Source organism: Ambystoma mexicanum, chromosome 1q (genome assembly GCF_040938575.1).
Source record: "Ambystoma mexicanum isolate Mex_15411 chromosome 1q, UKY_AmexF1_1, whole genome shotgun sequence".
Classification (NCBI taxonomy): Eukaryota; Metazoa; Chordata; class Amphibia; order Caudata; family Ambystomatidae; genus Ambystoma; species Ambystoma mexicanum.
Window position 1 is genome coordinate 1,155,298,471 of NC_090922.1, and position 26,813 is coordinate 1,155,325,283.

Below are 26,813 nucleotides of genomic sequence, written 5' to 3' on the forward strand. Positions count from 1 at the left end.
GCTTCAAGGGTGCAGTCTTAATTTGCCTCGCATTAGAATGAATTACAATTTAATCATCTATTTTATTAGTGTATCTATTCTGGGAATTTACTCAGATTATCATCTATCCTTATTCTTGCCAGATATCTAATTACTTCTAGGTGTAATGATATGTGTTGGGCACAGCACAGCATCTTCCACATAGTGCATGAATCCAACAATCTATATTTTGCAAATAACTTTGTGGAATATTCTTTTCTAAGATTTAGTAGCACCTTGCATTCAATCATGATATGTTTTAAGGTCTCGGTTGCAGTATCATTTTCATAGTATCTGCATGTAACATTTGATTCCTAGTCAGCATTCCACCTCGATTTCATCACTTTGGTCGGCACTAAAATCAAATCGGAATCTCATAACCTTTGTTCGATACTGTATGTCTGGATGTTTTTCAATATATGATGGAATGTCATTCCGTTTTTTTATTGAGACGTGGCCTGCTTTATTTTGTTGGCACTTTTTGGGGTATTCCCTGGTACTTCACCCTATTTATCATACTTGGAAATGCCACCCCGGTTGATCAATTACAGAAAAACATTACATCTTTGACTCCTTTTGATCTAACCCACATGCCACTCTTGCATGTAATATCTTTAGGGGCCTGACTTCCAGCAATGTATCGGCTCAAATTCAATAATATTCAAGATGCATTTGACCTCCATATATGGTCGCCTAATTTTTGGCAGGTCTAGTTCCATAAAATGGGGGAAATAATTCAACAAGAGAGTTGACTATGGTTGTGAAACAAGAGGGAGTGTCTTGGAAGGGATTGACCCATAGTAAAGGCTTTGCCCCATGTCATTTTCACCCAAATGAATCTCTAAATGGGTGCCTAAAGTACATTTACCTGGTGATCGGTTGATTGTTAATTTTGCAGTTGGTCAGTTTGTCATTTACTATTTTGAAGGGCAAAAAATGGCCTAACAGTAAGGGATGGTGCAAGCATTGGGCAAGCTAGGCAACAGCCTAAGTGCTGCCAAGTAAGGGGGTGAGGGGTGGGGCAATGGCAAAATGTTCACTCTTTATTAATTACAAAAAGATTAGCAAACCAATTTGAAATGAAGCTGCTGCATTATGCACTTCTGCAACCACAGGGCTTAAGGGTCTGTGAGTCACAAACTTGGCTGTGAAGTAGGCCAGTTTCCTGCTTGCACCCAATTTCAGTCTGCCCACCACTTTCTCTGGCACAAAGGTTAAAACATTGAAGCCTAAGCAGGTACAAGTCTTGACAAAAACATCATAACCTGATCACTCACCCCTGGCAGGTCAAAGACACGGTAGAGCCCTGCTGGAACTTCTGAAGGCAGAACATGGGCCAACAGAAGCGGACGCCTCATGAATAGAAGCAGGAGGGAGATGGGAGGAGAAGAGAGGTCTCAAGCCAGTTCAGCAGCAAAGACCTGAATAGACCGAATAGGACAAAGTGTGCTGCACTTTTAGCATATTTTCTCTTAAATCGTTTCATTCGGAGGAACAATCTAATATTTTAAGAATTGCTGAAAGGGCTACCCCCGAGTACTAACTGCATGATGGGTTTTTTGCAGCATTTATTAAGACTATTTTGATCAAACACCTTGCAAATTGCCATATTTTGTATGTGGGTGATTTCAAAGATGCATACAATTTGTCGCATTTCTTGGAATGTTAGCAACCAAAAACGGTGCTATTCATTTGCAATGGTCTGTATTAACATTCCAAACAATGCTGAACAGCAATGGTGATGGCTTTCCCTTCTAAACTAGTGTATGCTTATCTAGTGCAGGTTACAACACCAAGACAATCACGCGGTCTGTGCTGTGTGTGTTGAGGATAAATGCACATAGCTTAACCTGTCCGTTTTATGTGGGTTATCCAATGTTGTATTAAACTTACAGTGAAAGATATTATGGTCAGTGAACAATTTTGCCATTGTAGAAAAGGGTAATGCAGCGATAAACAGCAAGGTGTGACCCTCTGAATTAGGCTCACTGAAAAGCAGTGGAGTAAAATGCCAGTAGGCGTGACAATGAATATAGGAGATGGTGATAGGGTTTTACCTGTAGCACACTTGCACTCCAAATAGTGAGACTGAGATATTGCTGAAATAGAAGGCAGAAAGCAGGCGTATTTGCACAACATGCTCACTGAAACCTGCCCCCACCCCTTTCCAGCCAGCTTCCAGTAAAAGCTGCTTCTGGAAGAGAGGCATCTGTATGCAGAGAACTCCAAATGCGTGGAAGCGGTCATCATGTATGTAGTGAGCCGCCATGACCAGACCATGCTGCAACTGTATGTGAAAGACCCTTGTCCTATCTTTGCGGTTGCTGTTTATGAGAAGAATGTTCACAGGCCTTGCAGACAATTTGTTAGTGAAACTTGCATTGGCTCAGAATGCTGTACAGTGAACATTTGCATGGGACTTTACACTGAACGTGTCCGTATTGTACCTCTTTCGGAGGGAACATGAACTGTCCCGGTCCGTGCTGTAGCTAATTGTGAGTGAAGCTTTCAGTGACCTTGCACATGATGTCCCCGTTTCAGAGACTGACCCAGACTGTGCTGTACATTTACCCATTGCAAGGGCCAATTCTGTCCATGTACACATGTTTTATGGAAACATGCATTAGCCTTGTCCGTGGATGTAGGTGTACCCTCTTGTAAAGAAAACATGCACTGGCCCTCTCCATCCTTTACCCGTTTATGAGGGAAAATTTGGAAACTTGCATTGACCATGCTTTACTTTGTGGGAGAAAACTTTAATTTGCCCATGCTGAAAAATGTGTGAGTGCCACCCCTTGGCCCCAACCATGCAGTACCGTTTGTGAGGAAAACCTACATTTCCCCCCGTCCATTCTACCCCCGATAGTTTGAGGAAGAGTTCTACTGGCCCTGCCTATACTATGCCTGTTTTTGTGAGGCAAGCCTGTGCTGGTCCTGCCCAGGTAGTAATTGTATGCACTCATTTGGTAGTCAAGCCCCTACTTTTGGGAACTTTGCAGAGCTGCTGCCTACATAGTGACTGTTATGGGTGCCTTTTAGGGAAGCTGGCACCGCTGTGAACCATGTTGTCCCGGTTTGGTCTGCGACAGCTGTGTGCAATGTTGCCATTTATGATGCATCAGTCCAGTGTGTGAGTGAAGCCTTCAATGCTGCTTCCTGTGCTGTGCCTGATATTTGGTCAAGGGCTACTGGTTCCGTTACTACCCACCAGGGGTGGACTGGCGTATAGGGAACTCTGGAGATTTCCCGGTGGGCCTCTGCACCCTGGGCCTCTTTTCTGTGGTATTTCCAAATGTTCTCATAGGAAAAGCATTGAGCTTGCTGAAAATGTGTCACATGGGGCCACTTTGAACTTTATTTCCAGGGCCTCTTTTGGACCGCAGTAATTATTTTCAGGGCCTCTTTTAGTTCCCAGTCCAGCCCTGCTACCCACATTTCCTGCTGCACAGGGAGATGTGAACTTCTGATACATGTGTTGTGCTTCTTTGTTTGTAAATAAGAGTTATATTGTTTCTGCCAGTGTTGTATCAGTTTAGTGAGTTACGGGGATCGTCGGCATGAAAGTAGAATGGATGTGGATGGAGGCAGGGCAAGATAATGTGACCAAGGAAGCGGTAGCTGCACATCAAATCTCGAGGGGAGGGCAAAGAGCAAGCAGGGTTGGTGTAAGAGGTAGATTCCCGATTCCTCATGGTTTTTTAAGACGCCAACTGTAAGCCATGAAAGTGACAAGCTTCACTAGACAAGCACCTTCAATTACTGTGTGAAGAAAACACACAAGTATTAAAGTTAAGATGCGGATTCCATGCAATTAATGCATATATGCCCAATCACAAAAGGCATACATAGGACGCACCAACATTTTGAGCCAATTCACCTTTAAGCCAACACACTTCCATATTACTATTTGTTAAATTGGTAGTGTCGATCAGCTGGTGGAAGACAGTGCTACAGCTTCTCCCCACACGACAACACCCCCCCCCCTCACCCCCACCCCAATTATTCCCCCCCTCCTGGACAATTGGATGGGAAATATTTTATTCACCTGCACGGATAGCAATGGGATTGTATTTTTTTATTCTGATCTTGCATCCATTGAATACATGCATCATCCACCTCAGCAAATGGCAATTGCTGCATCATGTGGATCAAGCGTGGAACTTCACGTTCAAGGTATACAAGATCACCTGCATATGCAGACAACTGGTTGCACTCTCAAGTTAATGCTACTCCTCAATTCTAAATTCTTGATGGACATTAGAGGTTTGCAGTGGGCTAGAAATTCAACACCATGCAACCATATTTCAAGAAAACAGGAAGCCAGCAAAACAAGTCAACTGGGATGTGCCCCATTTTATACATTGAAAGTTAGAATTAAAACTGGCTGCCATAATGACACATTCACGTCTGAAGGTCAATATTCGTTCTACGGGTTATATACACAAATCATATTTTTGTCTTACAAGTCTGAAGGCGTGGGTGAAGAGTTAGTCAAGACGCTAATATGCAGCATCAATAGAAGTATACAGACTGTATAACAATGCAAACAAACGCAAACCAGTCAAGTGAGCAAGGCAGTAAGTGAATCACTCCGACCTCCCCACACCTAATCCACCTTTCCTTCGTGATCCACGCACTGGATTCAGAGGTGTGCTTGAAGTCATGAATAAGGTTGCAGAGGAGCAGCAGATTGTCAGAATCCCTGCAAGCCATAACCCACTACTAGTTTATGCACAAAAATGCTCATGTACCTTTCATGTAAGAGTAACCCATACACGATAAAAGCCATACAAGAAAATAACTATTTCCCAAACTGCAAAAGGGGTACACAACTCCCCTTCCGTTGTTCTAAACATCTGTCATGCACGACGACCCTAGCAGGTTCCAGAGAAGCGATGAACCACAGTGCTGCCCCTGTGGAAGTACATGGCTCCGCATTGCTCACAGCTGACCAAGGAAACGGACAACTGCAAGTGGTGTCAAACAGGAGTAAAGAGGACAATCGTCTGAATGCCAGGTTGCAGCCTCAAAGAAAAACACAAAGACAAAAACGGGGGCTATAATAAGTACATAACACAGGGCCATTAGACTAGTTAATAAACTACTTTTACACTACTGCAAGAGATATTTACATTAATGCACACCAGTAATAATGATTAATAGATTTAGCCTTCTAATTGAAATTCACTCCTGATACCCTTCCACTAGAACTCCCTCGCTTCAGAATTTAAGTAGAAGAGTGGATGGTAGCACAGGCTAAATCGAGAAGGTAGGTCTAATAGTCCTTGGGATGCACAGAGTAGAACAGAAATTGGAATGGGAGATCGAGAAGTGGAATATGGGGGGCAGCCAGTCCATGGATGTAAAGATTAAGAGGAATATGAATAGGTTTAGATGGTACAGAGTCACCCAGAACAGAGTCAGTGGTTGAAGAATCGAGAGAGGTAATACTGGGTGCAAGAATTGAAAAAGTATTGCAAGGAGGCAATGAGTAGAATGGTAATCCTAAGAGCAGGTGATACAAGACAGAGGAAGGGTAGAGATGAAGGCTTTGGTGGGGGATATAGGTTAAATATTGGCAGATATTACCGAGGTTCACTCTAGCCACTGTGGCAGATAAAGTAATTGATTACTGTAGCTTGAAGTTGCAGTCCGAGAACCTAGAGTTTGTGTACCATGTGGAAAGGTGTAAAAAGATCAGGGGGGAATTAAGTGTGGGATCAGGGAGGGGCAATTAAGGCAGGGAGTAGCCAAAGCACCATCGTGGCCTGGATGGGAGAGAGAGATATGCAGGAAGATACTTAGCAGGTGAAGGAGAAAGGAGATGATTTGCGGGTCAACAGCAAATAGGTGGGAAAAGCAGAAGCCAGGGATAGGTTTCATAAGTGTGGTGCAAAGGATGAATAAAAAGGGTTAAATGGAGGATACAAGGACATAATTTGAGGGTACTTTGAAGAGCAAGGGGTTAGGAAGGGAGATGCCAAAGTTCTATGAAATTGGACAGACGGGAGTCAAGGTGATTAATCTCAAGATCTAGGATGCCTATTGGGAGGCTAATGAGAAGGGAAGAGTGGTGTACTATTAAAGGCTGTTAACTGGTGTGAGGGGTCAGAAATGCAAGGCAGACAACTTGATAAAGGTTTTTCACACACAGCCATTTTTATAAATGATACGAGTGTGATAAACACCTCACTTTTCCTAACCGAGTTTCAACTGCCTATGAAAGGAAGACTAAAGGCAAACACTAATAACAAAAGATATCTGTCCCTCAAACTTACACATACAACAAAATCATACCGGTATCATATGGCTGTTCAAACTAAACAAAATATTAGTTAGATTCATAGACACCTTCTAACCATATATCCCTATAACCAGGGTCAGTTTGCCTTCCCCAGGATTAAATCAGTATTTTCCAACTCAAAGTTCCAGTCAATAAAGTTCTTTGTAATAATCCAGTTCTGCTTCAAAGGTAATACACAATTCCTTTCAATAGCCAGTTTTTGCTTTCAACACAAGGTTTCTTAATGCCTCAGTTTCTCACTTGCTGCTTGGATTGTCCCACTGTCAGACAAGGTTCATCGCTTTTCAAAATAATCGCTTTTCAAAATAGTTTTTCACAAGCTCTTGCTGGTCTAACCTAAAAGTCTTCATCTTCACCCTTCTAGTGAATATTTCACTAGAACTTTTCTTTTTTTGGAAAATACAACTTCACCTTTCTTCTTTATAAACAATCTTTCATCGGGATGGTTTTACCACAGTTCATCAAACACATTAGTAGCCTTGACACTTTCTATCACAACCTTTGTTCTTTATAGACAATGTTTTTGTCAGGATGGTTTTACCACAGTCCATCAACACATTAGTGACCTTGCCACTTTCTTTCCATTACAACCGGTCACCAATATATAATCATCTTCCTTGTCCACTGACCTCTCATGACTACCACTAACAATCTCTTTCCTGGTATACTCGCCTGCCAGGATAAAGACTCCCATCACTACTACAAATACTCTGTGGTGAGGTTTACTTCAAATTTTAAAGAAAGCCTTTGACTTTCGAAAACATTGAAGTTCACAACTTATTTCATAAGGATACAATACACATTGATGTTGTTCGTTCCACTGGTATGTTTGCCAATTGCTTTGTAGGTTAGGTTCCTCTCCCCCTTGGGGCTTTCTACAAAGAGGGCTTCATTACTGACACCTTTGGTTTTCTACTACCGTACCAGGTAACTGCAGATAATGTGTATTCACATTTCTCTCCGTAGGAAACAATTTCCCCTTTGCCTAAGCCAAAAGAAGGCAATTAATAGAAAATGCTGGATGTTACCCCCTCTTTACTTTGGCAATGATGATTGTAATCTGGGTTTAATATTGTCCTTTCTTTACTTCTGCAATGATTATTCCACACTGGATTACATATTGCACTTTCTTTACTTTGGCAATGGTTGTTGTAATTTAGTTTAGAAATGTCCCCCTCTTTAATTCTGCAAAAGTATTTACAATGCATCTTCTCTCACTTTCCTTCAATGTGTTTCAAATACTTTAATAAATTTGTTCAGTAATCAAAATGAACAATCGCATTCAGCGGGCTCGTGCGGAGGGCCCTGGGTCACCTAATGAAGACCAACTCAATGCGCGTCTGCTCGACCTGCTGCCACTTCAGTCTTCTCTTCCCACGTCGGGTCCGGGATGTTAGACAGTAGCGCTCATACTCCCACAGTCCGCGCTTACTACAACAGAAGTTCTTCACTTTCTTAGCGTAACCCGGGGAACGCCAAACACTGGAGTAAGATGCTCGGCAGGGAGAGCTCTTCTCTCTCACGGAAGAGCCAGCAATTGCACCACTTCCCATCCTCTGCAAGGCAAACTACCAGCTGCTATGATTCTTCTAGCACTGCACTTTGCTGACATCACAGTGGCGATCCCGGCGTCTTCTTTCTGTATATCCCACTGCTGCTGTTCACTCCTACTGCTTCCAAAGGCCTGCACCTGAAGGGGCCTAAAATATTCAAAAGTCCCTCTGGTGTGGGTAGAACCCTAAGTTTGCACACCACTGTTCTGCACCTATGAGCTCCTCTTCCTCATCCCAGTACCAGTATTATGGGTCTTCCCTAATGTTCTTGTTCTTTTTTTCATTAAAGCCTCATTCTGTTTAAATGACTTGAAATACATTTAGGGGAGTTTTGTAAAGGAATGCATGGTTGATTCTTGGCGTTACAGTGCACATCAATGGGGGTATCATCACCATCACATTTTGTTATATGGATTCTCTGACTTACACATATCATTCCCCTGTTGATTTTATTGGTTTTCACTTCTGACAATTTTGATAGTTTTGGGAGGGAAATCCCCACTCCGACAAGCCATTAGGTATCCTGGCATCATGGAAATATCAAACTCCGAAGACGAATACCTCATCTCTCCTAGCAGTGCTGTCCTATTTCCTTGGGGGCCTTCTCCTCTCAGATGGTCCACTCAGCTAATACGACCCCATGAATTACTATCAGGTATCGGCTGCCACTTGGGAGGAGACTTTAGGCTGGGACTCTGCAGGATTCATCACACGGTCCAATGAAGTGAGAAGGTGGACACTAGCAAAAGTGCCATCCCTGCAATGGTGTGCATCAAAACTAGATTTGGGTGGGTTGGTTGCGAAATCAACAATATACAGGTAGGTTGTGATTTTGTTGAACATTGCAGGATTCCGAGTGGTCGTGGAAGAAGAAAGACTGACCAATAATTGGTGCAGTTGGTGGTCAGTGAAGGGCTTTTTGATAAGAGCTATAGCTACACTAACTGGTTGGGAAGACCCTGGTGGGAAGAAAAAAACGTGGGGGGCGGGAAGAGGTACTCGCATGTAGGGGGGGTGGTATAACGGACTCTGGAGCACAAATGTCTACAGCCATGCAGGATGGGTTGGCTGCCCTTGATAGAGGAGGCAGCTCAACACTAGTGGTCATCAGAAGGACTGGACATGTACGACTGAAGAGGGAGAAAAGCAACAAGAGGGAGATGAGTGCAGTCCAAGTGTCTCTGATTTGAGAACTAAATCAAGTGCCAAATTGTTTGCACAGGGTAAATAGTTGATAAAGGAGGTAAACTTGGCCTACAAATTTAAAGCTTTAAAGACTCTGCAATGCCTTGCAGCTCATAAAACGTTGCACAAAAAACTTAATTAGGACTACCTTAGCTGCATCAACAGCACATGAAAAGCAGAAATGGCAGGACTGTACACAATGGTTTATTTCAAGGAGGTTTGGCTGTCCAACTGGCATATTATTGCTTCATTAAAAGTATATCCTTATTGAAAATAAGACCTGCATCAATTGGTCAAATAGATCATGAAGGATATGACATCAAGAGCTCAACAATGAAATATTAATATATATACAGCAAGGGACTTGTCAGTCACAATACCCTTTCATTGCTGTACCCATAAAAGCCTGACAAATTCTCCGGACCACAAACAGTAGCTTTTCATATGTTCAACAGATTTAGTAATGGAGTGGTGCATAATGCACTCCTGCTGAATATTACAACATATGCTGAGTATTTAGTCTGAATTTAGCTTCAGGAAGCAATGGATTAATGTTGAGGAGTACAGGTTACTGGCATTCACTAGATGGTTAGAGGTAGGAACAATCCTTACAAAGTAATATTCATTAATGTCATAGCGTTTATGGTAGCAGTGAATAAGTGTACAGTTAGTAAGAAAAATATTAATGCAAAGAGGGAATGGGGCATGGAACAGATTGAGGGCAATAATCAGTCAGAATTACAGGTATGGGATGGTACAAGACTTATTGCCTAAAGTTCGGGGGGTGCTGCATGAGGTTTAAGGGTTAGAAAATGCCTCAGTCAGCGGCGTAGAACAAGAATAGTTGCGTTTGTCTCTTATTTGGGATTTCCGCTGCCGTAGTCGAGCAGGAAGGCCATCACTAGAAGGCAGGAGCTGAGAGTGACTTCCTGCTAGGATATCACAAATTGATATATAATGCAGACTGCTTTTAAGATGGTGTCTGCTTGCGGGGCTAGCCAAATATGCTTGTTAAACCTGGGGATTATGTGGACATATTTCTGTAGAACTGTGCTTTGGTGAACAATGGTGTGGAAGCCAGTTCTTGCAGGTGCTCAATTGGTGGCATGTAGGCGGATATGTAGGGCATACCCTTGGTCAAAGGGACATAAAATCAGGGTCTAAACAGTAGATTTGCAGCTTGCATCTTGTAGGAAGACCTTAATTTTCCACATTGGGGATAGTGGATATGAAAGTGTTCTTTGCTACGTGTGTCTTGGAAGCACAGGTGGTCATCTATGCAGAGTCCCACAATTTTGTGTCAGGGATTTAACTGTAGGATAAAGCCCGAAAGGTTCATGGAGGATAGCCAGGCTTTGAGTGGGGGGGGGGGGGGGGGGGAGAGAAAGTAGCAGGAAACCCACATTGATGGGGTTTCATTTGAGGTCAGCACCGAACATTAATTTCTGATCAAGACAAATCAGGCCTTGAATTGGAGCAAGTCACTGGATACTTTCAACCAAGTTGTGCTTCATCTGTATAGAGGGGGATGCGAATGATGAGGAAAGTAAGCATTCCCAAGGGCCCCTGGTAGATGTTGAAGATATTGGTGAAAAAGGAACGATTACTATGGGTTTTCACAGATAGCGGATATCGGTTTTGATCTTTATGTAGCCATATCGACAAACTGATGGTTGAGAAAGACTTGTGGGTCTTTTATTTTGAAGGCTGCAGAGAGGTGAAGTACATGGAGAAATGTGTGTGCATCAGGGATGCTAAGTGCATCACCTACCTCTTAAATGGTGGATCTGTGCTCCATGTGAAGCCTCACTAAAAGGTCCCTGGAAGGCCACTGGTGTCCGATTTGTAATTAACGTTGGGTGGCCATGGATCTTTCAACAAACTTTCCCAGGAAAGGAGAACAAGGAAGAAAGTGTGATGGGTGGTAGTTACAGAAGTAATCATTCCCCATTTTATTTTTAGCAGGGGGAGGATGTGCCCAGTTTTTAGGGCATTGGAGAGGTTCCCTCAACAAGAAATGTGTGGTTGCCCTGCAAATAACCAAGAGCAAAAAAGATCCAGCTCCCGAAGAAGTATCAGGGGCATTACTCCTAGGAGATTGAGGTGATCTGAATACCAAAAGGAGAACTCCAGAATCAGGAAAGGCATACTTGACTTACTACCTCATATAGTTTAGGATATGGGGCTTGATGAGTTGCCATCTACCACAATGTTGAAATCTTGTTTTTGAATTTGCACATCACACAATTATAATTCTGTTTCAGAAGGTCTGCTAATGAGACCCTGCCCTTTTTAAAATTCTCCATGCCAAAATTAGAAATGCTCACATACCTTGTTGTAACCAGTCTACAGACATCTACAGTGGCAGAGAGTAGGTACAAATATTACCTGTAAATCCCTGACAGCAAATGTATGCACCTTTGCTCTGGGGGGGAGGGGGTGGGGGGGGAGTAGAAAGTCTGTAAATATAAGACTCACCTGGTTTGGCATGATGACTGCTAGAACCACACAATTAAAAATCCACTACCCGATATCATACCAGTGTCAACTGTGCAGGGCGCAACTGACAGGACTTCTTTATCTTGGTGTCTAGGCGGACTGTCCACACAGCAGCCATGTAGAGCAATAGCCAGGGTGCTGTTCCATTGATTCTGGAGCAGGAAACACCCCACCTTTTGTTCAGGACACAGCAACTTCCCCCAGGAACCCAGATTCAAAAATCAGCACTGACAAAGCTGCATCACACCAGGATGCTGCTCAATGGACGCCTTTAAAAGCTAGCAGACATGGGGAAGTGTGCGCTTAGAGTAGCCAGAGTGGAAGGTTATGTCTGAAGAGGGTCCCACCATCTTGGTTTCGGTGCTCTTCCTTTTCCTTTCCTCTCCATTTCGTGAAAGCATGGTACTCTGGGTGTGAGGTCATAAGACAAAGGGCACTTGTACGACTAGGATTGGACCGTTTGCATCAGAATTGCTTCCTACCAATCCCCTGTGCATTTTTCCTATATAAAGGAGAGGCACACCCCCTCATTCCTGGATTTCTCTCTATATTAAATAATTTACTGGACATCTGTTGGGGATACAGTTTATCCCAAAGTCTTATGCCAGGGAAATTAAGCTAGAAGGCCTCCAAGGCAGAGGAGAGCTCTGCCCCAACCCATCTCCAGAGAACACTGGGGGTGAATGCTGTTGGACCAAGACTCCCTGTGGATGCACATGCACGTTCTGAATACTCACAAGGCATAGTAGGTTCATCCCTTTTACCTTTCCACCACCACTTTGTTCCCCCCCTCTGCTCTTAAACATTGTGTTTTTAATTTATTTACCACCCTTGCTTCATCCCTGCCTTGTGGGTGCTTTTAAACAGTATTTTCTTATTGCACTAGTGCCTAAAAAGGAAACAATAAATACAAGAATAAACCATGAGACTCCATAGAGGTAAAGGAAACCCTTGCTGTGTTCTGGTGCCCTTGGATTGGGACTCCACAGTACCAAGGCAGTGACCCCTAATACTCTGTTGAATGTGCCAAAGCTGGAATCAACGTGGTTCATAGATGCACTGTCTAAGCTGCTGCACAAGAACCGTCTCTCTGAACATGCCTCCCAAGCACCTTGCATCTCAGATGCAGAGAAGGTAGAACTTTGGCATGGATCAACAACTGAGACCCATTAAGTCTTGTAATGCCCCCAACTCACAACCCCTGGTCGCCAGCATCTTTGAGATCCAATCCAATGCTGTACCCGGATGCCATGATATGATATGGCATTTATAACGCGCCTATACACAAGTGTTTCAAGGCGCTCCACCGACCAGACATTGCCCGCTGTCCTCAGCATCTTTGAGCTGCAAGCTGTTGCTAAATAGAACTGCATCACATGACCTGCTACTGTGGCTCCTTGGCTTGAAACCAACCCCAATGCCGAAAGCACCCAAAGGCCAGGCTCAACAGCAGAAAGCCTACCTCAATACTTTTGTGCCCCAAAGACTATAATAAAAAGGTACTGTGAAAAGGCCCTCTTCCCCCCCCTGTCCAAATGTTGGGACAGTAGTGACTTTTTGGCCCGCCTTCCCAATCCTTTCCTTCCAAAGACTTTTTTGAAAGCTGATGCTGTGCCAATTAAGTGCCTGAAAGTCCCTACTCTTTTCTTTTGAACATGTCTATTCTCTGTGGGTTTTTTTTTTTTTACTACAAGCGTAGGTTTTGCTATTGTTTTGCAGTTAGTGATGTTCATGGTATTGTTCAGTTGAAACTAATTTTGCTTGTACTGTGTTAGCCAAAGGGTTGAACAGAATGTTGATCCAGAAGAATAAAACTAGTCGATAACTTAATTAGGCTCACAAAGTCATTTATTTTGCATAAGCTTTCATGGAATGTCTCCTCTTCCTCAAGCAGAGATGGAACAAAACTTTGAAAACATCACAGCATTACAGCTTACATAGCCCCTACTGCAAATGCCCAGTTATCTGTGCCGGTCTGTACCGGATTTGTAGTTTTGCTCAAAGACATGTTTTGGTTGTTCAACTCCCCCACACATTGCAATCTTCAAGGTCTAAATGGTACACAGTTAAGTGAGGTAGGGGTCAGTGAAACTGAAGAGCAGGGGGGGAAAAAAAAAAAGCAAAACAGCTCCCCATCCGGCTAGAGGGCTCTCAGGAAGCTAGGGGAGGGTGATTAAGTGTCAGTCATTGTATGTGCAGTCCAGTTGAAGCTCGGTATGTCAGGCCAGTCCCTTTACAAGAACATTGGTAGCATAGTCAACATATCAGGCATGTGCCTCTAGCAGTCTGAAAGACGGGGTATATAACCAGTTTCTGTTTTAGGCCCGTGACCCTTGGAGCCCAGTGTGGCAACTTGCTGTCAAATACCAGATCAGGATTGACTATGGACAGGGACCCTGACAAGTTTCTGGGGAGCTTTTCAGCTGGGGTATTTTGACGCAGACGGGGCTGGGTTGGAGGGAGTATGGGAACAATTCATTGCTTTAGAGAGGCAGGTGGGGCTGGTGCAGTGTCAGATGAATGTCTGAATGACTGTGGAAAAATGATGCAAAGTGTTGTGTCTGGACATCCAGGTGATCCCTGTATCTCTATGGGTGGAAATAGTGCAAGTCTGTTAGTTGGAATAGTGACTCAGGTCGGTTCACGCCCCATGCCATTGTATTGAATGTGCATGCATTTGAATTCATAGATCGAGTACAGCAATCTTGAGATCATCAAGTGTAAGATTAGCTTCCGAAAATGTCTTGCCCAATGGACTCGTTAGTACATTGCTTGACACTTTGATGATGGAGGTTCATGCAATATCTCTCTGCTAAGGCATACCTTAAATCTTGACCATTGTACTTTAGTTTGGGGTGTTCCTGTTATCAGCTCACACCCCTCCTGAAGGTGCACCCTGCACTACCACAAATGATGAGGGAGGTATACTTTTTGGGCTGTTCCCGTTTTGCCTTTAGCAAGATTACTGCTGATAGAGGTGTGGGACAGCAGGTAGTTAAGTCACTACTCATCCCTGTACTCCTGCAGAGCACTAGCCATTTCATCCCAGGTAGGTTCTGGAGATGCCAAAGAGATGGGTTTTCACGTCCAGACAATGTTACTCTCCTTGCCCCAAAGACAGAATCGGTTGTGCCAAAGATCCGATGTAGGGGAGGATAGGATATTGGAGAGATAACTTACAAAGATGGAATTTCGATCTTCTTGATCTAAGACTACATAGACTAGTTCCAGTTTACCACATGTTACTGCAAAGGTCCCATTCTCAAATGTGGAAAGATGGCATCAATGTACAAGTCATGAAGCGTAGGTCTGAAAAGTGCAAGCTGTGGTGAGTTTTATGATAAACTGCGAGGCAGCGTTCTGAACAGAATAATCCAGTCCCTTGGTGCATGACTGATTTCATGAATTGAATCTTCTGAATGGGGTGTAGGACAGATGACTGAAGTTTTAGAATGTAAACCTTTTGCAGAGTCCAAATTAGCCAGCCATCAAGTGATATTTTAAGATGACAGATGCATCAACACAAGACTTTGGAGTTGCATTCAATCGGAAAAGAAGATCACAGAATTGGTACTGGAAAGTGCATACATTCAGGATTGGCCAGGAAGAAATATTGGCGATCCACTGAGCAAGTCATCCATCTTCAATGGCCAACCCAGAAATAGCATGTGAAAGAAAAGATTCTTCCAATGTTCATAAACTGCATAGATAATGGGTCTAAAGAGCACTGGCCATTAGGCCAAGCTGGGACCAAATTTAGGTTAGGAGCTGACTGAGCCTCAATTATCTGAAGTATAGCTGGAGATGTTTGGAGGTGTTTAAGGGTAGAACCAATGTTAGAGAAGCAGGGGGAGCAACAGTGTTATTTGAAGGTGCAGGTGGGTGACTGACTAATGCAACAACACACTTCCACTTACCAGGAATATATGATCCGACAATGGGAGTTATTCCCTTCTTAATGAAAACCAGTCTAATATTCCCTTAGCGTCAGGAAGAGCAGATTATGAGTTGAATGGTACCAGTGTTTCTTGGAGGTGCTGTTGGCACTGGATTCTATAGCAACCTTCCGAGGCTTTTAATGCATTGAAGTTTCAGCATATGGCAGAGTTATCAAATAGGATACTAATCAATCTGAGATATGACCCCCAGTTGTTTGGATTTCTGTAAAACGTGTTGGTAGAAAGTACAAAAGGTGCCTTGCTATCAAAAGGCAAGTAAACAACGTTGTCCCAAGTGTCTTGGTCTAATGGTAACTTGCCTAGACAGGCATGCCTTATTCCCACCAAAGTGTTCACAACTCTAGAAGCAAGAGCCTCTTTTCCACCCTAAAACCAGCAAGCTATGTCTTCTACTACCTCAGAGAAATTACAGTTGTCCAATGTATTCAAAGTACCCCAAATTTGAAAGTCAACGCAGGGCACAACTGTCACAACATTAAAACTGTTGAAGGGCAGAAGCAGCATTTGGATTGGTTTTCTGCCTTGGTTTCCCCCATGCCTTAACCTCCTCAGTCAGAATGGGACTTCGTTGTCGGGCAGGACAGCTCGTCTTTATGGCACTCCAATTTAGGGTCTTGGGACTTAAAGGTTCACATCCGAGTAGGGATTGTTCAACTAAAGAAGGTTCAATGGCTGATTCCAGTTCCCGACATTGTTAAGCCATTCTAATGAAGTCCTATGCAGGAATGTTTTTAGGGGTTTACTCGTCAAAATCTTGCATGGATTTCTATTGTACCATATTATACAAGAACACAATATTCAAATAAGGCATATCTGGGTTTGTATACACCCCTGTTTTACAGTTAGCGATGGAGGTCCTGTTGGAGAGGCATATCTGGAATAACTATAAGGCATGCACAGAAATGGTGATGTCATACATGAGGCCTAATGAACCAAAACAGGATTAAATCTCAAAGGAAAGAAAGTGGGCTTAAATCCCAAAAGTGAAGATATATGCAATGCATTTCAGCAAGGAAAAGACAGACATGTGGCTGACGAGGCTGTTTTACTCAATCCATGGAGAGCTGCACTTTTACTTAAAGAGACAGCAGCGCGTACATTATCTTCAATAGAATACCAGATTGTGTTCCAGTCATCTAAAGTGAAACCAAGCTCATTGCAATTATAAGAAATAAAAACTTCCTTTTTCCTCATGCAAATGACAGTATACTAAGAGAAGTGCTTACTAGACTTTCAGAGTTTTAACATGGTTTTCTCAAATAACTGCCCTATACATATGGCCAATCCAGAAGTGATTGTCATATTTTTCAACTGTGAGACCTGGCTATAAAGCCCAGGTGCCTTATATAAAATGTCATGAAAATGCATCTTGTGTGAATTTAAAGCCATTTTTTGCAGAATGTTGCATGCAGCCGGTCATTTCTCTTAAATGTGAAACTTAACCTCCAAGACCTTTCCTATGCTGATCTTGTAAAGGGAGGTCTGGTTGTCAACCATCAATCAGGGCCATTGCTTAAAAATATAGAAAGAAACCCTGCTTAGTTTTAAACCACAGTGTAAACAGATAGGTCCACGCCTGTTCTTTCAGCAGAAGTGGCCTTGAGGTCACAATTCCCATCAAATGCCCATTAGAGTTGCAATCCGGGCCATTACAGGCCTTGAAGGGGGAGGCGAACATAAACATGAGCCAGCCTCTGGTTGAAAACATGCTTAAGGGTAAATGCAACTTAAGAGAACAAAGGAAAAGGCTGGAATAGAGTTAAACAAATACATATTATTGCATGAAAAGGGCAGCGTATATGAAGACGGTCATTCCAGTCTATTATTAAAAAAGGTGACAGTAACCCCCTTTGAACCATCGTAAAACGATGTTTGTGTGATAAACATAACTCAAGTTATTAGTGAAAATTTGATGCGGCCTTCACTTGATTCCGAGAGATTTGAATGTTGCTGTGAGCGTGTAGAAAATGATGAACATGGGCACTATGAAGTGGCAGATTTCTCACTGATAAGGGTTCTGAGTAAATTAAGAAAAAATGTATCTCTGCATAGGAAGGGATCATCAACCTCAGATTAGCATCATCTGATTTTCCATAAAATGTAGTGCTTAAAAATATATTCATACATGTAAAGATTTGAAAAATGAGGGTACTTGCCATGTTGTGGTATATTTTCACTCTACACAGGCCGAGCCCACATGTCAAGTTGGGATGACAAAGCTTTCTCCTCCCACAGCTTTCCTAACTCACACCCCCTCATCTCCTTGTCCTATTAGCACACAGGTGGGAAGTGGGTAGAGAAACCCAACCAACCAATCACTTTTGCGGGAATCATGACAAGTTTGTGATGTCAGTTTGCATTAGAACTGGGCTTTTTCCACTTATTCTGGGAGGTAACCTGCTGCTGAACTCCTGCGAGAAACACCCAAGCATAGAGGCCCCAAATCTTGCATTGGAGACAGGGACCAGGAGACACAGAAGCTGACTGGGACCCCTTGGATGAGCTAGAGGGTTCCATCATTGACTGCCACTCTTGCTGTCCCAGGGGTGCCCTGGTGTTCCCGGATACCCATTACCAGTCCTCTCCTGTAAGTAAAACCATCACCAAAACCATAGATTGTTTAGGCCCTGCATTTTCAAGCATTGTTTTTGTTTTTTCCTCATAGCAAAATATCCTGTTTGTCTGTGTAGATACTTTGTGCATTTAAATTAAAGTAATTCAATTAATTCCCCTATAGTAATCATGGGATTTTTTTTGCTGGCATTCGAAAACCAACAAGCTCTTCCAGTGCGTTTTGAGCCAGTATAGACAAAGATTTGCCAAATACATTAATCCCAAAACCCTGTTTCTACGCGAGTGTGCAGGGTGCAAAATGTAGTTGCCCCATTGTTCCCATTGTATTCTTATCAAAATGACATAGCCCTGCCTGTTCTTTTTAGGTGTAGCAAAACAAATGTTCGCATTGCTTTTCTTTTCCTCATATTGCATCTGTGGTAATAAGTAAACAAACATTTTGCCACTTGAATCCTTTTCCAAAAAGTTCATTTTATCAGAATCCCAAAACGATGTTCCCATTGTGTTCCCACTCTCTGCCACTAGCCTTCAATTCAGAGGGGTGCAATCTAATTGATATTTGGAGGGGGGGGGGTCGCTGGGTGAAAAAGTCTTATAACCAAATCACTGTCATGAATTTTTCTTTTTCTGTATTGGTGGGTGCTTTGAAAAGAAAGCTGCGGGAAATTGTGACTGCATATCTCAGTGGTATCTCTGTGTTGCTGCCATTACTGAATTTAGTTTTGTTCTTGTGATGCCACAACATTGGTGGCTGATAGTTTATTGTTCAAATATGGCTTAAATAAATTAATAAATCTATATTCTTACTACACACCGGCCTGGTTCCTAGTCCATTGTGGTACCAGGTATTTGTCGGGGTTGGGTGAGATACAGGTTGGAGGCCTTACCAAATAGAACCGGAATTAAAATCATAGTGCTCTGTTGTGCGCCACATCCATTATGGGGACAGGAACTCCCTGAGTTGAGTGTGACTGCGTAATAAACCGAGACAGGCTGGTGGTGGGCTGGCCAGTAGGGAACTCAAGATTTCCTGGTAGGTCCATGCACCTCTTCTGTGGTAACCCATTTTATATCCACATTCTCATCACAATAGTCTTGGGCTTGATGGAAATGGTTAATATGGGGCAATTTTGAAGATTATTCCCAAGGCCTTTGGTTCCCAGTTATGTTATGTTCTGTTAGTCGAATTTGTAACGCGCCAAAGCCCACAGGCATCCAGGCGCCGAGAGACAGAAGTAGAACGGAAATAAAACTGGAGATTTATCCTAGCTAAACAGAATTGTCTTCAACTGTTTGCGCAAGGCAAGATGATCCTGCATCTTGTGTATCTGTGATGGAAGGGAATTCCAGGCTTGGGCACCCTGAACAGGGAAGGCCCGCCCTAATCCACGGGATCTTTTTATCCGTGGTAGTACCAGCAGAGAGCCTTCCGAAGATCTTAAGCTTCTCTTCGGTTGATAGATGCTAATCTTCTCCTTCAAGTATAGAGGAGCATTTCCAAAGATACATTTGTGGCATGTAGTGAGCAATTTAAATTGAATACAGGCTGCCACTGGGAGCCAGTGGAGTTTTTTCCTTGCAGCACTAGTGGGTTCAGAACTTTTCATCTGAAAGATGATTCTCACAGCTGCATTTTGTGTCTTCTGCAACTGTTGGATATAGGCCTTATTGGCTCCTCCCAATAACACGTTACAGTAGTCCACACATGGCAGTATTACTGTTCTTATTAGTTTCGCACGGTTTTCCACCGATATTAACGGGGCTACTTGTCGAAGTACCTTTAGGTGGTAGTTAGTGTTGGTAGAGATGGCTGTGACATGTGCCTCGCTATTAAGACTTTCCTCCATGTAGGTGCCCAAGGTCTTCACAATTTTGATTTGGATGCCTTCTATAGGCAAGCAGCTATATTTTTGGCTTAGTTTAGATTGAGCGTGCTGAGAACCGAAGAGCATCAGCTCGGTTTTAGCAGCATTTAAGCAAACCCAATTTGCTGACATCCATGTTTTTATGACGTTGTATCCTTTAGCTACCGTTTGTTGGTCAACATCGTCGTTCCCGGTTATGCTCAGTACCAATTGAAAGTCAGCTGCATAATTACAGAAAAAGATCCCCAGAGATTCCAACTCAACACACAAGGGAAAAATATAAATGTTGAACAGGGGGAGAGACATGCCCCCTGGGGAACTCCATATGTTATAATCTGTGGCTCAGAGGCACAGTCACCCCAATAGACGCGTGACTGGCGACCCTCAAAAAAGGATCTGAGCCAAGTGATGGCATTATTGGAGAGTCCGCCAACAGTCGCCATCCTATTGAGCAGAATTTTATGGTCCAGCAAGTCGAAGGCTTCCGGTAGGTCTAATAGCATCAGAAGCCCCGACTTGCTGTGTTCCAGTTTACCAAGCTTATGTGTTCGTAAATCCGACAATGCGGTCTCAGTTCCATGGAAGCTCCGGAAGCCCGATTGCTTCACATGCAATTTACCAGTGTTAAGTACGTAGGATTGCAGCTGTGTAGTAACTGCCTCATCGATAAGTTTAAGAATGAATAACATTTGTGATGGGTCTTATGTTAGCCGCATCCAACGGGTCCAAACCCGTTTTTTTTTAGCAGGGGGTTAACAGCCACATTATTAATGGAATGGGGAATGGAGCCAGTACGAAAGGAAGAGCCGACAAACCGACAAAGGAACGGCACAAACTGTTCTCGATGTTCCAATATGTATTTAGAGGGGAAAATTTCCCGGGGGAGTTTGCCCCTGATAAGTCCACCCCTGATAAGGACCCTTGTAACTTGATCATTTGTTAAGAACCGTAGTTGAGGTGGTGGTAAAGGAGGAAAGGGTGAACGATTTCCATCAAAACAAAACCTTCGCTCTAAAGTTGGATGCATCAAGTCTAACGAAAACTGAAGCAGAAGTGTTACAGTATCTTATAGTTGTGTACTAAAGTATTTGTGCTGGAGGCACATACAGAAATACTTTGAGACATTACAATTTAACAGGTAAGAACCATACCTTTGTACCAACCAAAATCTAACCCAAGGCCAATGGGCAAGTCAAGTATATTCCCATGGTAGAGGACTGGCAGAGAGGTCAAACAAGGATTTTAAGGTGTTCAACTTCATGCTATACACAGCTGGCACATTGGGTCTACCCATTTAATTCCAGAGGAAGGTCTAGGGCACCGTTAGTGTTTCTAGTTTGGTACAGGGAACTGGGAGGGGGTCAAGTGGACTCCCAGTGCATTGTGTTGGTTGTGTTAGGGTAGGTCAGGCACTGTCAGGCAGTTTACAAAGAGCCAAAACCTGAAGGCATCTAATAAAAGGCAAGATTCTTGTACCTCAATGGCTACTATGCTGAAGCCCCTCTCAGTGATACCTTCATAAGCTTCTGTTGAAAAAAGTATCCAATCCTGCATGGGCTCCAGTCCAAGAACCAGGAAGTTTCCCTACAAAAGGTATAAATGTGTGGGTGTGTCAGGGTGGAGTTTCCCTTAATCGGGTGTTTACAAGTCCCAAAGCAGTGTCGGCACCCTTCAAACCAAAAGTGAAAGGAGCTGCTGCATCCTCGAAGACTGCTTTACCAACCCACAGGAGGAAAAAAAAAAATATATATCATAGGTACTGTTGGGTATCTGTTATTATGCTGCAACATTTGGTGCTGTGGGCTTAGAAAATCCAAGATGGCGGAAAAGCCCACATTTGCGCCAGAATCCAGGAGACGCGCACAGTTTTGCGCACACCAAAAATGGTCCCCTAACCTGCCACCCACCAGTGCAAAGAAAGATGGTTCTGTTCAAAATCCATTTTTATTAATGTCAAGAATTGCTAAGATCATGGGCCCAAAACCACCAAACAAAAATCCAACTCTGTTTGATTGTTCTACTTTACTCTACTGCAGATCCACATCAATGCCATGTCAAGCAAGGATCATATACTATCAAGTAAAAGCCTTTCTTTTTTAACTGTATTAATTCAAGACAGCTGTCAAAAATAGGTGCAGCACTGGCATTGGACACTAGCCGGCGCTCGCGATCTAAACTTTGATAGGAGAACTGTATTTCTCCTATTCTATGTATTTCAGGAGTTGCAGAAGGATCCAGAGCTAGCTGGGACTTCAAAGGCTTGCTGATTAATGAAAATTCTTAACACCTGCTTTCCCAGAAGGCAGTCTGATTCAATTAACAGTTCAGAGACCCACACAACAGCCCAGGATATCAAATGGCCCTGTTGATTGAGAGGGAGGAGTTTCTCCTGCAGCCTGCAGGACACAACACAATAGACCCTTTCAATTGAATAGAAATGCAGATTAGGGTGCAACTGTCCACAGCTGCCCTGCCAAGAAGGAGAGGCCTGTGATCTGACTCACCAAGTTCTGGGGGGCGGCCCAGACTGGTATGTGAATTCAATTAAGGGCAAATGTAGGTTTGATTAAATTGTTTATAAAATCTTGTATTAAGCTCACAGAAATGTACAATTTGGGGGTCCTTAATATGGAAAATGCCCTCACGATTTGAGACCAAACTCCACTTTGTGCGGTGTTCTGGGACCGAACCCCGCTATTAATATTGCAGACACAGGGTTTATGCTAGGGACATAGTAAATTACTGTAATATTCTCAGGGAAGGGGTGCAGGTCCCTGTAAATATTGAGGAAAAACCAATATGGCGAAAGTCACTAAAAAGCACAAAATGTTGTCAATTCTTAACCCAAGCTCTTAGAAAGAGAGTTGGGCAAGAATGTACCTTAATTCATCTGCAATGTGTACATGTAATTTCAACAAACTGTATCTGGGAAATATGTGTTTTGGGTAAAAATTGATTTTTCCAAGTAAAAGCAAAGGGGCGTTTCTTCAATAGATTGTAAAATGATGACTCACTCTGACACACTATCCCTTCTCAAATCAGGTAACACAGAATCCTTGACCTATCAAATCATGAGAGGGTTGGGCATGCAGAATGAGCCGACCCACCCACTTTCAAAACACATAAAAAGAGACTGCTTTGGACAGGCAAGACTCACTTTCCACTTTCTTGCAAAGCATTATGCCGGACGACTTCAAAATTAAGAACTCAACTCCAGATAGATCCAGAATCAAGCCAGAACTTAAAGCAGGGGCCCATCCACAAGCTGAATCCTCTTCAGCAGGCCTCCAAATCTATTACAACCAAACTATTCAATAGCCGAGCGAGCGGTTTGATTCTGGTTAGAACCTTGGGCCAGAACCATATCCAGACCCAGAAAGCGTGCTGTATCCAGAGAGACCAGAACCAGAGAGACCAGACCGCTGTGAAGAACCGCCAGAGACCCAGACCAGATCGCTGTGAGCAGAACCAGTACCAGAAGCCGCCAGAAGTCCAATCCAAACCTGACCAGACCATGACGGCCTATTTCAAATTTATAGTGTGTGTACTCCGCTAGAAGTGTGCCAGAACCAATCTCTTTGTTTAAAATAATCTGATTCAAAACATTTGAACCTGTCCAGAACTGCATCATAGGAATTGTGTGTTCATTCTGTCATTTCAAAGCTGTAAAAGTGTCATTTTGTCATTCTGAAGTTTACTTTCATTTTGAGAAACTATCTCCACAAAATCATCCGTATCTCTGGAATCGCGTGTGCTAGGAACGAGATTTAACTTTCATTTTAAAGCTAAGATTCTAAGCTTTCCAACAAGCTCTAAACCAACTTTGCTACTCCTTATACCTTTCTCCGTAATCGCGATCGACGCACTCGGAAAAAGTGCCACGATTTGGGATATGGTCCAATTAGCTCCTGCCAACATTCGTTTTCAACCTGCTAATCCCTCATTGAGCATCTCTCATTGAGCATCGCAAGTGTGACTTGAACTAATCTTAAATAGCTATCACCTACCCTGAACCTCCTATAGGGAATTAAAAGCATTTTTAGCATATTTTACTTCATTACCACCACATTTAAAAGGATTTGCCTGCTTTAAAATCTTACCTGTTTTCCTCTAAGCTCGCTGGGGGGAACTAGAACTTTGTATTGCATTTTGTTTGTATTCCTGAATTGTGTGCTCTCCTTCCATCTCCTTATATTGCATAGGGGGCGGGGGGAGTGAATTGCCACCAGGGGAAAAGGGAACATTATCTCTTGTGAAACCCTATCAGTTTATTTCTGTACTGCATTCTTTCCATCATTGTTTTTCCTTGAGACCATAAAAGCACTCCGTTACCTTTTCCTTCCTATACCAACTCCTAAGTCATTAAATAAGCGTACAATTGTATTATCCATTGTTGATCACTGTCATATTCTTAAGTGTGAGATCAAATATTAAATTATAAAAGTGTGATATATATAGATAGATATATATATTTTAATTTTTCAAATAAATCTTTTAAATTGCAAAACAAACCTACTTCTTGGCTCAGTGAGGTCAGGGGGATTCAAAGAGAGGGGTGTTATATAAGGGTTTATCATCCAGAGTATAACTTGTCATAAAAATATATAAATAAGGGCTTCCCTTGGGCGTTCCAGATGAGGCACTGACTTAGTGGGACTGCTGAATTGAAGTCATTAACAGTAATATGTAAAGATTTCCCCATTAATTTCACAGCTACAGTGAATTTTCTGTCACAAATCACTGCGTATTTCATGAAGTCAGTCTTATATGGCATAAAGCGAGGGATCAGAGGCTAAAAAAACAATTTTAAAAAATGAAAAAAAGTGAAGAAAACTTCCTTTGTCCAAGGCGATTACAAGTCACTGCGGAGACAAAAACGGAAGACCATGTTAACCAAACACCTTCCGAAGCTGCCTTTTCACCAAAGACATGGGGATAAGGTGAAGTGGATGGTGATGTTTATGATGGGGTCTGTGCATTGGAATGCAACACACTAGTCACAATAAAAAAAATATTTGAAACATATTAGACGTGCTTCGGTCCTGCCTGGTTGTGCAGACATATCCTCACTAGGTTACAAGAGGGGAAAAGCAGGAAAACAGACCAAAAAAAAGGGGCAAGAGACCCCACCAGTCCCAAACCTTATGTAATGAAACTTTCAAGATAGACTACAGCTGAAATTGCAACATTGCAGCTCGGCATAAATGGCTATGGGTGCTTTTATTAGAATGCAGCCTTTAAAAAAAACTAGTCTATGTGGAAAAATGTTTACCAACCCAAGTACAAAACATGAGGAATGCCATTTAAATAACCATGTTTAAAAACACAGCCTTATAATAAAGCAGCACATGTTTGTGATCAGAGCAATTTCATGGACTAAAATGTTGTAGATGCACATTCCAGTTGACGAGGCCAGTCTTACAGGTCTGATGGGGTAATGTTCACCCGGTATATTTTTCATAGAGCTCAATTTGTATTCAAACCCTTATCGCAGTTCTGTCCTCGCTGCAGAAAGGCAGCAAGAGTGCAGAGGAATTACTTTGGTTATGCCGACTGTTCACAATAGCCACTTTGGTTTTCCAGATGCCTCTCTGGTGGGGCCCGATTAAGCAGTTGCTGTCGGAGAAGAAAAAAAAAATCTTCCCTTCAATTACATAGGAAGACTTTAAATGTGCTTCTCTAATGGACCAAAGAGCTTAAGGTTCCTCTTGGTTTTAAATCATTGTGCAGAGGATTAACATGTTAAAAGGTTCAAGCATTCAGATTTTGCCCTTTCCTCTTTGTAAAGTCGAATTCTGAACCGGGCCTGAAACGCGTACAGGTTTATGCATGAAATCATGTTGCTTGGATGGAAAGGTTTTAATTTGCCAACAGAATGGCACAAAGACTTCGGCAACGGAAAGCACTAAATAATTCGATAATTTGTGTAGCTGTAGCAGGTCTACAACAGCCTTCATGCAGTGGAACCTAAACACACCAATGAAGAGAAAAAACCCAGCAGAAAAAGCCCAATAAAACAAGTTAAACTCACGCAGCTGCTAGACATTGTCCTTTTTAAGCTGACGTATCTGGCTTCTGGGCCCTCAGCATGGCGGCGAGGATACCCAGCAACTTGGGAACCTGCAAAGACAACAAAAGGCAAGGACAACCTTATAAAAACTGAACTGCTAGGAGCGGCCCACAGTCATGCAAGTGACAGTTCGTGTGCATCAGGGGTTTTTAAAGGAGACCGACTCCGTGCCAACGCAATGTCCATCTTGGCCACGGAAGTCTTGCTTCTACAGCAAGAACATGATCCAATTCAGTTGCATACCAGTCACAATATTGGTGTTCAATGAGGACCTTTTAGATCCAGCCAAGCTGGCAAACTCCCTGAATGATTGCAAATTCTCTCAAGGTCGTGTCTAGCCCTCATTTGCTTTCTCAGTAGATCAATACCGTAGGAAAATGCAGAGCAGTATGCATTGTGAAAACCCGGACCACATACCTCCAGAGGAAGACAAAGCTATAACGGCATGCTTTGCACAGAAATTGATATAGGTTGACCAAGGCAGTAAAGTTAAGGGGCACAGTTGTCGGTTTTTACTGCTAAAACAAAAAGATGCAAACAAGTAGTTTCATACTTCATATGTAAATACCAGAAAAAATGGATAAAGTGCAGGAAGGACTAGCAATCAGTAGTGAAGACCTCTTAGGATGTGTAATCTGTACTGGAGCAAGAAAATGTGAAAAATGCCCACCTCACCAGCAAATCATCCACTGTAACTGCTGTGGCATGCAATTTGCTTTGGCTCACTAGTGCTGCGGTTGCCGAGCGCATGGTGGGGTGGGGGTAAGCATTCATCCTGAGAACTGT

At 42.8% G+C, this 26,813-nt stretch overlaps 1 protein-coding gene across 3 annotated transcripts in view; it reads right to left on the reverse strand.

The window, feature by feature from the left end:
- LHX8 (LIM homeobox 8) overlaps nt 1-26,813 on the reverse strand; it is a 209,369-nt gene that overhangs the window by 4,910 nt on the left and 177,646 nt on the right. For 2 of the 3 annotated variants that reach the window (XM_069641902.1, XM_069641900.1), the window contains one exon: nt 25,989-26,077. The exons of the other annotated variant lie outside the window; for it this stretch is intronic. In XM_069641902.1, the coding sequence (XP_069498003.1) occupies nt 25,989-26,077 (89 nt within the window). The remainder of the gene's footprint in view (nt 1-25,988; nt 26,078-26,813) is intronic. 3 annotated transcript variants of the gene reach the window in all.